At 42.8% G+C, this 12536-nt stretch overlaps 1 protein-coding gene across 1 annotated transcript in view; it reads left to right on the forward strand.

Annotated features, from left to right (window-relative positions):
* Positions 1–12536, forward strand: part of DNAH5 (dynein axonemal heavy chain 5) — a 161754-nt gene that overhangs the window by 70175 nt on the left and 79043 nt on the right. The window contains exons 32-39 of the mRNA XM_033154384.1: positions 15–171; positions 817–1029; positions 2765–2989; positions 3767–3939; positions 4554–4732; positions 5549–5736; positions 8095–8289; positions 10064–10198. Coding sequence (XP_033010275.1) covers positions 15–171; positions 817–1029; positions 2765–2989; positions 3767–3939; positions 4554–4732; positions 5549–5736; positions 8095–8289; positions 10064–10198 — 1465 coding nt within the window. The remainder of the gene's footprint in view (positions 1–14; positions 172–816; positions 1030–2764; positions 2990–3766; positions 3940–4553; positions 4733–5548; positions 5737–8094; positions 8290–10063; positions 10199–12536) is intronic.

A 12536-nucleotide genomic window follows, 5' to 3' on the forward strand; every position in this document is an offset into this window, starting at 1 on the left:
TTGTTAAAATCCAGGTACCTGGAGAAAAAGCGGCTTTCATTTCCCCGTTTCTTCTTTGTGTCAGACCCTGCCCTGCTGGAAATCCTGGGCCAGGCTTCGGATTCTCACACAATACAGGCCCACTTGCTCAATGTCTTTGATAACATCAAGTCTGTGAAATTTCACGAAAAGGTTTGCATAACTGGTAACATAATTCTTAGAAAGGGAGCGGTGATTATCTGAAGACCTGGGCACCTGCCAGTCCTTTATACACCCTGCCCTAACCTCAAAGGACCCGAAATACAGGAAGCCATCTTGGAGCCTAATGAAAGCACTTACCTGGCTGCTCAGGTCTCACCTGTGTTCTCGCTCCTCTGTTGAGCTTAGGGTAGATAAAAGGGGGTTGGCTTTTCGGGTCATGCAGAGCACAAAACAGGCACTGTTTATTTCCTTTTGAATATCAGGACCCATCCCTCCTACTCCTCTTTCCTTCCCACAAAGCTTGCACGCCACCCCAATCTCCACGAAATATATATTATAAATTATTGTTGTTAGTATTACAGTCATACCTTGGAAGTTGAACAGAATCCGTTCTGGAAGTCCATTTGACTTCCAAAACGTTCAGAAACTAAAGCGTGGCTTCCGATTTGAAAACCGGAATACTCACTTCCAGGTTTCGATCGTTTGGGAGCCGATTCGTTCAGGAGCCAAGGCACAACTGTATTATTATTATTATTATTATTATTATTATTATTATTAGTTCAACAACATCAGGAAGTGTACATTGGCTATCCCTGGTTCAGTGCAACTTTGTCACACCAGATGTATAATTTTCAGGTTTATGATCGGATCCTTTCAATTTCCTCTCGAGAAGGTGAGACAATTGAGCTGGAAAAGCCCGTCATGGCAGAAGGTAATGTGGAGGTTTGGCTCAATTCCCTCTTAAAGGAGTCCCAGGGCTCTTTACATCTCGTGATTCGGCAAGCAGCTGCAAGCATCCAGGAAGCGGACTTCCAACTAATTGACTTTCTTTCTTCCTACCCTGCCCAGGCAAGTTTCTTATCTCCCCCCCCCCCCAAATAAACAGTTATGGGATGATGATTCTGATTTTTCCAAGGATTACGCTTGATATAAAGACCAAAGTATATTGCCGTGTATGTGAATGGAAACTGTCTCTGGCGCGAGAAGTCCTAGACTTGCCAGAAAGGCTCTCAAATATTTACTTCTCAAACACCCATTCTAGTGCCATTTAGAATGTTTACTCCGGTAGCTCTAAAAACTTAAGGTTTCGTACTTTAAGATATTGTCATTCTTTGGTTGCTTGTTGTTTTCTGCCCTGAGTTCCTTTGCAAGGTAGGGAGGGATATACATTTAATAACAGAAATAGATAAGTAATAATAAAATTCATGTGAAACAGCACAGATTCTCTACCAAATGGGCTTCAAACTTTGGTGAACAAGTTACACACTTTTCAGGGTTTCTCTGTCAGTAAACAGTTCTCAGCTCATTCTTCATTCATAAATCAATCCCTTTCAAGGTCAGGAGCTTGGAGAATTATTCATAACAACGTGTGTGTGTGTGTGTGTGTGTGTGTGTGTGTCTCACACACAGAATTATTCCTAGAAAATCCTCTCATTAGCCAGCCTCAGAGTTCAAGCCAAAGACCCATTTTGATCATTGGAGTGGATTTCTGTAAAACCATCAAATCCCAGCTGGCAAAGGTGATGATTGACTTGCCAAAATACAAAAACAAGGAATTGGAGCAGCTGCAAGGGGGAAAAGAAACCCAAGTTGTCCGTTGGTTTCCATGACTGGCCCTCTTCCTATCACAGAGGAGTGCCCTTGTTATGTACTGAGCTGAATCCTAGAACAATAGGACCCAGAATGCAGCAGGCTGATTGGTCCGAGAACAATAGGATCCAGAATGCAGCAGTCTGATTGGTCCGCAGGAGCCACCCAATCCAGCTCCAGGAGGAAGTGAATCAGCAACTTGATTGGCCTGCAAGAGCAGCTAATCAGGCTCCTGGAGGAAGTGAATCCACAACCTGATTGGCCTACAGGAGTAGCCCGGAATTAGCCAATCACATAGAGCCCATTGTGTAAATAATGTATATATAGCAGACGTTTTGGGGAAAGACTCATTCCTTGCTACTATGAGCTGAATAAAGAGCATGAAATTCACACTTGACTCCAAGTATATTTCATCCCTTTACTCCTACCTTGTAGTGTGACCTTTTGCTTTCAGAGTTGCTTTTTTGACTGTTTACCTTATTTTCTTCAAGCATAGAGGCAGAATAGGGATCATGGGTTGTGCCACCTCCTTGCAAGCTCATGGTGGGTGTCCTTCCTGGGGTAGTAGCTTACTCCTTTGCTGCCCCTCGCAGCAGTGGTGGAGTCTGTGTGAAGTCCTCAAGGAGAAGCCCTCCCCAAGCCCACTAAGGAAGAGCTTCAGAACACACTTCTCCACAAGAAGAAGCGTTTTCTGAAGCTCCCTTTCTGCCTGGTGGCAAAGCCAGGCAGCAGAATGCTGTACTGCTGCTAAAGTCTCCCTTACCCGGGTTGCTTCTGCGGCGGTGGCGAGAAGGTCAGGACAATTACAGGAGCCCTGCCTTTTCCATTTCCACTGCCTGAGGCAGATTCCTCACCCTACAGCATGTGTGGGCCGGCTCTGTCGATCAGCAGAAATGACTTTTTGAAGAATCTGATTTGAACTCTACATAACTTTTCTAAAATAATAATAATAATAATAATAATAATAATAATAATAATAATATTTCTCCCTAAGGTTGGCTTGTTGGGAATTCAAATGATCTGGACCAGAGACGCTGAAGAAGCGTTGACCAACGCAAAGTACGACAAGAAAATAATGCCAAAAACGAACCAGTTTTTCCTGGACCTCTTGAATACTCTGATAGACATGACGACAAAGGACCTGAGCCCCATAGAACGCATCAAATATGAGACACTGATCACAATTCATGTGCATCAACGGGATATATTTGACGACCTGGTAAAATTACTTTTTATGCATTGAAAATAACTAGTGGGTGGGGGAAGTAGAAGTATGCTCAATAGGGAATGTACATTAAATACATTCAGTAAATATAATCCACTAGGGCAAAATATATATTTTTGGTGCTGTCCTAGCAGACCAGTTGTGAACATGTTTTCATCACTGCTTTAGCTTATGGTTCATATGTAAGGCTTTGCAGTCTTGTATTACCAGGGATGCGGGTGGCGCTGTGGTCTAAACCACTGAGCCTAGGGCTTGCCGATCAGAAGGTCTGCGGTTCGAATCACCGCAACGGGGTGAGCTCCTGTTGCTCATTCCCTGCTCCTGCCCACCTAGCAGTTCGAAAGCACGTCAAAGTGCAAGTAGATAAATAGGTACCGCTCTGGCGAGAAGGTAAACGGTGTTTCCGTGCACTGCTCTGGTTAGCCAGAAGCGGCTTTGTCATGCTGGCCACATGACCTGGAAGCTGTCTGCGGACAAACGCCGGCTCCCTTGGCCTATAGAACGAGATGAGCACCGCAACCCCAGAGTTGTCCGCAACTGGACCTAACGGCCAGGGGTACCTTTACCTTTGCCTTATTATCAGATCTGCCTATTGATCAGTTGCCACTGCCCACGCAAACTTGCTCTCAGCGAGATGCTACCATCGCAAGGCTTTTTCTACAGTCGGCATTCAACTGGCTTCCCTCTCCCTTACACACACTTGAGTCTGCCAGATTCCTTCTCAGAAACTCTGTTTCTAAAGCCTATGGCAACATGGTCTCTTGTTCCTAGTGCCGTATGCATATCAAGAATCCCACAGACTTTGAGTGGCTGAAGCAATGCAGATTTTATTTCAATGAAGATGCGGACAAGATGATGATTAACATCACGGATGTGGCCTTCACGTATCAGAATGAATTTCTGGGCTGCACAGACAGGCTTGTCATCACCCCTCTCACAGACAGGTGAGAGATACTTCTGTCCTTCTACCTGCTTGAAGGATTAGACGCTCTGTATGCCAATGTCATTCTGCAGCATATTATTTCGGAGTCTCATTCCGTCTTACTTTAGTGGAGCATTAACTGCGAGGGTTTGTGCAAGGTTTTGAAATCAAGACAGAGAAGAGATTTTTCCTTATAATTCATGACATTTTAATATATTAAAAAAAGAAGTACCGGTACATTCATCTTCATCTTCAATGAAAGATAAAGAGGACTTGTTTCACTCTAGAATGCCAATATATGGTGGTTGTCTTTAGCATATTTCTAGGAAGGAGAGGCGTTTGGATTCCAGATTCCAAGTGTCCAATTGCGGGATCAATTTCAGATTGAAACTCAGACCAGTTAGAGGTTACCATAATGCACAATACAATAGGGACTAATGACCGAAACCACTACAGACTCTGGGTCGTGTTTCTGAAGCCCAGTGGGTATCGTGGGAATTAGTCTGGCTATTCTGTTGGGGGTGCATGCTGAGGGCCCCTTGCAATCCAGCACCAGCCCTGCTTTTAAGACTTCCAACTGGGCACAATGAGCAGAAATGGCAAAGGGATATTTCTATTGTGCTCCTTTTCTTGCAGGTGTTACATCACGTTGGCGCAAGCCTTAGGTATGAGCATGGGGGGAGCGCCAGCTGGTCCCGCAGGAACTGGCAAAACAGAAACAACGAAAGACATGGGGAGATGCCTTGGAAAATACGTTGTGGTCTTCAATTGCTCTGACCAGATGGATTTTCGAGGACTGGGAAGAATCTTTAAAGGTCAGGATGATTTCTGCTATAGAAACCACGACCTTTGATAAAATGCAGTGTTCACATTCAAGTTAGGACTTACCATGTGCATGTTATATTTGCTCTTGGGTGTGGAAATGAGTGATGTGAAACGAGAAACGAGGTTACAGTGAACCAGGCAGAGGGCCTTCTCAGTAGTGACACCTGCCCTGTGGAATGCCCTCCCATAAGTTGTCAAGGAAATAAACAACTACCTGATGTTTAGAAGACATCTGAAGGCAGCTCTGTTTAGGGAAGTTTTAATGTTTGATATTTTATTGCTTTTTTATTATTAATATTCTGTTGGGAGCTGCCCAGAGTGGCTGGGGAAACCCAGCCAAATGGGCGGGGTATAAATAATAAATTACTATTATTATTTTTATTACCGCTACTACTATATATAATATTATTATATTATCTGAAGTTGTGTTCCATTCTTGAGTGTGCATTCATTAGAGCTCGCTTCGAGTTAATGCTTTTCCCCCCTCTTGAAAGCATTCAAAGTGTCCTTTACAGTGGTACCGTGGGTTACGTACTTAATCCATTCCGGGTTACAGTACGTAACCCGAAAAGGATGTAACTCGAACAATTCGTTCTGCGCATGCGCAGACCGATAAAACCTGAAAAACGCTCTGCACATGTGCAAATCGCATGCGCGTCGGGTTGTGCTTCCGGGTTAGCGGAGTTCGTAACCTGAAAAGTACACAACCTGGAGCGTATGTAACCTGAGGTACGACTGTATTTCTAAATCTTGTAAAATAACCACAACACTGGCTGCTTTAGCATAAGGCTTTGCTTTGCTTTCAGGTCTTGCTCAGTCTGGATCCTGGGGTTGCTTTGATGAGTTTAACCGCATTGACTTACCGGTGTTGTCCGTCGCCGCACAGCAAATTGCAATTGTTCTGACATGCAAGAAGGAGCGCAAGAAGAGCTTCATTTTTACAGATGGCGACAGCGTGGAAATGAATCCCGAATTCGGACTCTTTTTGACAATGGTAAGCACTCTGAAGATTTTGATAAGCGATAGTTGTCAGTTCAGAGAAACTGCAGAATTTGCAGTCTTTGTGGTTAGCTCATGAAATATTTGTCAGAGTTGAACTTTGCTCAGAAGTTACATCCCTGACCAAGAAGCCCTTGCCTTATGCTGTGGAAGAATGAGAGCTCACTGACCTGTTGGTGAGAGGAAGATACAGCCATACCTTGGAAGTCAAACGGAATCCGTTGCGGAAGTCTGTTCAACTTCCAAAACGTTCGGAAACCAAAGCGCGACTTCTGATTGGCTGCAGCCAATCGGAAGCCACGGAAGCCCCGTCAGACGTTTGGGTTCCAAAGAACATTCGCAAACCGGAACACTCACTTCTGGGGTTGTGGCGTTCGGCGACCAAAACGTCCAAGTACCAAGGTGTTCGGGATCCAAGGTACGACTGTATTGTGTATTTCCTGAATGAATGTACTTTATTCGGTCACAGACCAGCATAAAACAATATATTTGCATTTATAAAAACAATGTAAAAACAATGTAAAATATATATGTTTAAATGGGTACTCATTACATGATGAGGGCATATTCAACATATCCAGCCCAACTTAAACCATGTCCTTAAAATCATTGATTAAACATAGATATAACTAATAAAATTTAGACTTGGATATCGGTTCTATGAGATAGGCTACTAAAATATAGATCCAACAATATTTTAGGCCACTATTTAAAGTTGATTTACATCACAGACCATCTTTCGACGTATATCTATCAAGGCTGCACAGAATCTGGCGACAGCGTAAGTGATTTCTGGGCTTTCATCCTGTAATAGCAATGAGATATTATGTTGTTCTGAAAGCCCAGGAAACTTATCTAAAATGGGTTGGATAAACCTTGCTCGGACGTCCGTATAATACATGCAGTAGAAGAAGACATGTTCTAATGTTTCCTGCTGCCCCGCACCACAAGGGCTTTTCCTTTCTTCATGGGGTATCTTCTCATAACGGCCTTCTTGCATTGCTGAAGGTAATGCCCGACATCGGGCCAAAGTGAATGCCCTTCGCTGCTTTGGAATTTCAAGATTAGCTACATATGGCATTTGGGTGGTCAAATATCGTCTATTTTCACTAATCAGAAATCTTGGGGAGCTGGCCAAGTCAGCTTGTCTTTCAGTGACTACCACTCGCTGTTTAATAGTGTTTCTTGCTCCTTCATACCCCATGGCAAGCAGGGTTTGTGGATTAAATCCCAGGGTTGCTATTATTTTCCCCACTGCTCCTTTCCATGTTGTTTGGAAGTCATCTTTGATGGTCAACGGAGCCAGGCCACTCGGGAAGAAGACTAGTCTCAGCCAGTAATTTAAAATGTGTATTTCCTTAGTTGTCCTGTACTGCTCATTCACTCAGTTTTTCAGTGCAAATGATACAAATGCTGTCAAGGAGGTGCTTTGGTGAACCAGCAGTAGGGAATCTCTGGCCCACATTTTTCGAATTAGGCTCGGCCAAGGAGGCCATTTTCCGGAAACACCTCCACCTGCCTCATACCTGATATTACATAAGACATGTCTGGGATCATCTAAGGAATTTCCTTGGTGGAATCTAGACACATATAAAAAATGCTGAAAATGCTTTAAAAAAACATTTTGAAAAATATATTGAATTTGCCATAAGCTCACCATCGCCATCTAGTGTCACATTTGTATAATGCACCTAAAACACACTTAAAACACACTGAGTCCATGGTGCAGACAATGGGGCTTGCTCTCAGGTTGAGGATGATGTCATTAGTAGTGTAGTGAGACTACCTAAAGGGAACATATATAATCTCCCCTTTGCCTTGTTCTGTATCATTACATATCATTATATGCTTATAATTTGTGTTCTGTGTAACCATTCATGCATTAGGATTGTACTTTGTAAGAAATCATTACTGTGGATTACAGCTGAGTTAGCAGAACAAAATATATCTAACTAAGCAAATGGATGTCATCTAGTCCCATCGTCTCATAGTCACAAGATAGTCATAAAGCTTAGATCATAGGAACGCCTAATATGGTAAATGTAACTAATTATAAGAAAAGAGAAGTAATCTTTAAAAGGACAAAACGAAGGGCGATGTCAATGCTTATTGGCTTGATGCTCAATGCAAGATATGAATATGTAATGTTTGAAGAAATCTATAAAACCCATGGATACTGTTGATTCGATGTCCAGACATTTGGAGGTGACTCCCTGGACCTTATTGCTCAGCAATAAAACGCTTACTCTCAATTTCTCCTAATCCTGTGTTTGGCAATTATGTTAAGAACTAAGGTTCCCATTCACGTACAACAGTAGTAGTCTGATTGATAACTAATGATCTGATAAACCAGAACCCTGGGTATGCGGGCCGTCAAGAGCTTCCTGAAAACCTGAAGATCAACTTCCGTTCGGTGGCGATGATGGTTCCGGACCGGCAGATCATCATCCGTGTCAAGCTAGCTAGCTGCGGCTTCATTGACAACATTGTGCTTGCGAGGAAGTTCTTTACTCTGTACAAACTCTGCGAGGAACAATTATCTAAGCAGGTAGGAGTAGTCATGCGCTATGGAAAGCTTCATTCTACCAATAAAGCAGAACAACCAGTAGCCTTTCTAAATGTTGTCATCCGTAATGTAGATGACGACATTGGCTGGCTGGCTGATTTCTTCTTTTTTAATATTAGGGTTAATAATAATACTTAAATTACTGCATTTTTGCAAAAAAACCAAAATATTACACTGTCAGCTTTGATCAAATTGAACAGGATAGGATTACTTAAGGATATTGAGGATGGGAGAGCAGACACCAAGAAATAGAAGCTGCCTCTGGATATGAATCACTGAACAGATAGATAGTAATCAAATTACAACCAGTACTGCATAAGGACACAGAAGATAATCTGCTGTTTAATGTTGGTAGTGCTATAGAACATCCATGAGATGTTTCCTTTTGGGTTATCTTGATGTTCAAGGGATAGCACACACACACACACACATATATATATATATATATATATATATATATATATATGTGTGTGTGTATATATATATATATATATATATATATATATGTATATATGTATATATGTATATATGTATGTATATATATGTATATATGTGTGTGTATACATATGTGTGTGTGTGTGTGTGTGTATATATATATATATATATATATATATATATATATCCAATTGAAAATGAACCAAAGCCGTGGCAGGAAGGGATTTTAAATAGATAGAGATGTCGAGAGACGTGATCCTTTGAGGGTTTTTAAAAATATTTTTGTGTGTGCAACGGTGTACCAGTGTAAGAAAGAAGGGGGGGGGGAGACCCTGTTTTGTAGAAGATTTTTATTCTTAAAAAAAGTTTCGTTGCACAAAAGAGTTGAATATGCTTTCCACCTTTCCTCAGGAATGTTCTTTTAATAAAAAGTGGGTTAAAAAAAATACACAGTGCTGCTGCATGCCTGGGGGGGGGGGAGGCACAATAATATATGAAAACTCAAAAAAGAGAATCATTTTCTTCTGGGAAAGCCTTATTTGTTGTTTTAATTGTTTTTCTTGGTATAGCACTGGTGCATTCCATTCATCAGGAAGAAAGAGAACCCCCCCACTCAACAAAAAATACTTTACTTACTTAAAAAATAAATAAACACTTGCTTTTGAATTCATGATCACTGGGCAACCCTAAACCAGCCACTGTCTGTCAGCTTAATGCTTGTTTGTGAATATAGAATGGCTTGTTCTCCTTGGATACTTGTGTAATAAATGGTAAAATTAGGGCAAGAAGTGTTCTTGAGGGATACAAATATCTCCCTGGAAAAAAGCTTCCTAATATGAGGCATTTCTTCCCTCTTCTTTGCCCTGCTGCCATTGGCAACATTTTTTTTACAGCCATTTTTTCTTTCTCTGTTTGATCTTACCCAATTTGTGGTGAATGTGAAGATGTCATGCATGGCATTATGCAGCCATTCAGATCTGGCTACTGGGCTATGTCATGACGATGTAACAAAGGACAAATGAAGCCAGTTGCTCAATGTTTAAAAAGGAAACAGAGGGTCCTCATCCTCAGTGGGAATCAGTTGCACTTCATGATAGACCGAAGTGTCGTGACAGCGGTTCTGGTGTGGCGCTAAATCATCTCCTTCATCTTCCTTTTGGGTGGAGATTTCTGAAACGAGGATTGCATGGCCAGAAGCAGGCCTTAGAACAAAGCTGTCGTATACTCTTTGCAAATTTCTGTCACAGATTGTAAATCTGTCCTTGGTGCAAAGGTGTGCCAGTTTTGCTTGCCTCTCTAAAAACCTTTGACCTGTTCTCAGGTACATTATGACTTTGGACTGAGGAACATATTGTCAGTGTTGCGGACCTTGGGAGCTGCCAAAAGGTCAAACCCTGATGACACAGAATCCACTATCGTCATGCGTGTGTTGAGAGACATGAATCTTTCTAAGCTGGTAAGCTTGCTGTAGAGGTGCCTGTGCACTAAAAATGTTTTGGAGGCCCTTCATCAGGTGACCCAACCCTCAAAGATGAATTTCTTAAAATTATAGAATCGTAGAGTTGGAAGGGATCCCCTGTGCCATGTAGTCAAATCTCCTGCAATGCGGGAATCTCAACACATGGCCCCCATCCAATTTGAAACCATACTGAGCCCTGCTTAGCTTTGCAAATGTGCTACTAGATACATTGCAGTACCACGAGTGGAGCAAGACTGGGTATCAGCTGTCGCTGGTGTTTGGTATGCCCTACCTCCCTGATGTCTCTGGGGCCACCTTGGGCTGGAAACTGGCAAGTGATTATGGGAATGAGCACCAGGAATTTTAGGGCTTCCTGGATATGGACCAATCTGGTGCAGAGAGGCTAGGGTAGTATGGCAAGCCAGAAATCCAGTGGTACAGTGGTTCCTTGGTTTAGAAATAGCTTAGTTTATGAACAACTTGGATTAAGAATGCAGCAAACCAGGAAGTAGGTGTTTGGGTTTGTGAACTTTGCCTTGGAAGCAGAACATGTTGAGTGTGTTCCATTTGTAAACTGAGTCCCCCGCTGCTATGGGAAAGCACGCCTTGGTTTAAGAATGCTTTGGTTTAAGAACGGACTTCCGGAACGGATTAAGTTCGTAAACCAAGGTACCACTGTATTTAAAACCAGCTAGAAATGAGAGAGCAGGAAGGAGGAGGAGAGGAGGGCCAGAGCCAAGAGGAGAGCTGGAGGGAGCAGACTCAGGCAGTAAAAAAGACAGGATAAGAGAAAGGGAATGGGAAGGCTGGAGTCATCAGATACGGAGAAGAGAAGTCACAAAGGGACAGAAGACAGGAAGGGAAGGAGAACCGAGGCTGGAGAACAACAGGGCCACCCAAAGGAGGAGGAGGAGGAGGAGGAGATTGTCCTTGGAAACATGGACCAGGGCTGTGGGCATGGTCACCTCTCACCTTCCTCGGAGAAACAGAAGCCCAAAGCCCCCATAAAGGACCCCCAGATGCTGGTGATGGCAGCAGAAGAATAAGGGGAACTTTGTGGACTCATTCAAGGTTATGGAACTGGAAGGAGAGGAGAGAGCTCCCTTAAAAATGCTAGGAAATACTATTGTACCCTGGGGTGTGGTGGGAACATAAAGGAGAGAAGTCCTTTAGCGCTGGGGATTACAGAGGAAATAAAGCTCAACTTGATTGCCTGTTTGACACACTGTGCCCCCTCATGAGTCGCTGGAAAGGACTTTGAAGTGCTTCTCTTCCCAGAAGCCAAGGAAGGGCTTTCTCTGTTATGAAATGCTGTTTCCAGGGGAGTTGGTCCGGTGCCCACTCAGTGTCCTCCTGATGCCAGGTGAAGAAGGTCTTCTGACTTCTGCAGGCCTTTCAAAATGATGGCTTGAGTTTTGAGGCTTTATTCCATTTCTGTGATTTTTTTCAGGGTTCCCCCCCCTCCCTTGGCCTTGCGGCTTTTGATAACATTGTTTTCAAGACATATTTTATGTTTTATTGTTAATATGCTTATTTGTGCTAGTTGCCTTGGTAGTAGCAATTCTGCAGGCGGCATAGCAAGTGAGTGAATGAATACATTGCGCAAATTCTGTCTTTTGGTCTGTTGGAAAGCTGAATGGAGAAATAGGTTGGAATAATCAATGCAGCAAGCTTTTCTTTAGCCAATTCCTTTGTCTTAATTTGTGCTTCCAAAATAACTTACGTAACAGCCGGCTACTTATCCTCTGATTTGCTTAAGCAGCTGTGAGTATTAAACCCATTGTTCTATTGTTGAAGAAGCATTTTTCTATCTTTTCAAGACTTCTTTACCTTTACCTTCCTCCTTCGCTGCCACAAAATGATGGCTCCTGAAACCCAGTTTTTCACTCACAATACACCTGTAGCCTTATTTGCCCCTACGGTTGCACCCGGTGAGAAAACATGGAAGCAGAAAAGACACCTGAGGCTGCTGGCTTCAGAGAGACAAAGATTTATTTTCTGCATGCAGAGGCACTTGTGGTGTTCAGACACCCAAGCAAGTACAAAAGCTAGTCAATTTTCAGACAGTTCTTATAGACAGTTCCCTGGCTCATCTTCCCACCCCAGGAATCTTGTCCTTGTCCATATAAGGAACATTTCCTGTTGTACATTTCCTTGTACATATAAGGCAAAAGGACATTTAGCCCTGAGTTGGTGCCTGTGCACTTCAGCAAGGCCATCCTATCTGTCTCTGATCTAGACAGTTCCTCTCTGTGCAAGGTTGACCTTCTACTGTTATCTCCAGATTCTTAGTCATAGCTTACACGGTAATATGCCAGAGTGCAATGCAGATCAA

The sequence above is a fragment of the Lacerta agilis genome, chromosome 7, assembly GCF_009819535.1.
Source record: "Lacerta agilis isolate rLacAgi1 chromosome 7, rLacAgi1.pri, whole genome shotgun sequence".
Lineage (NCBI taxonomy): Eukaryota > Metazoa > Chordata > Lepidosauria > Squamata > Lacertidae > Lacerta > Lacerta agilis.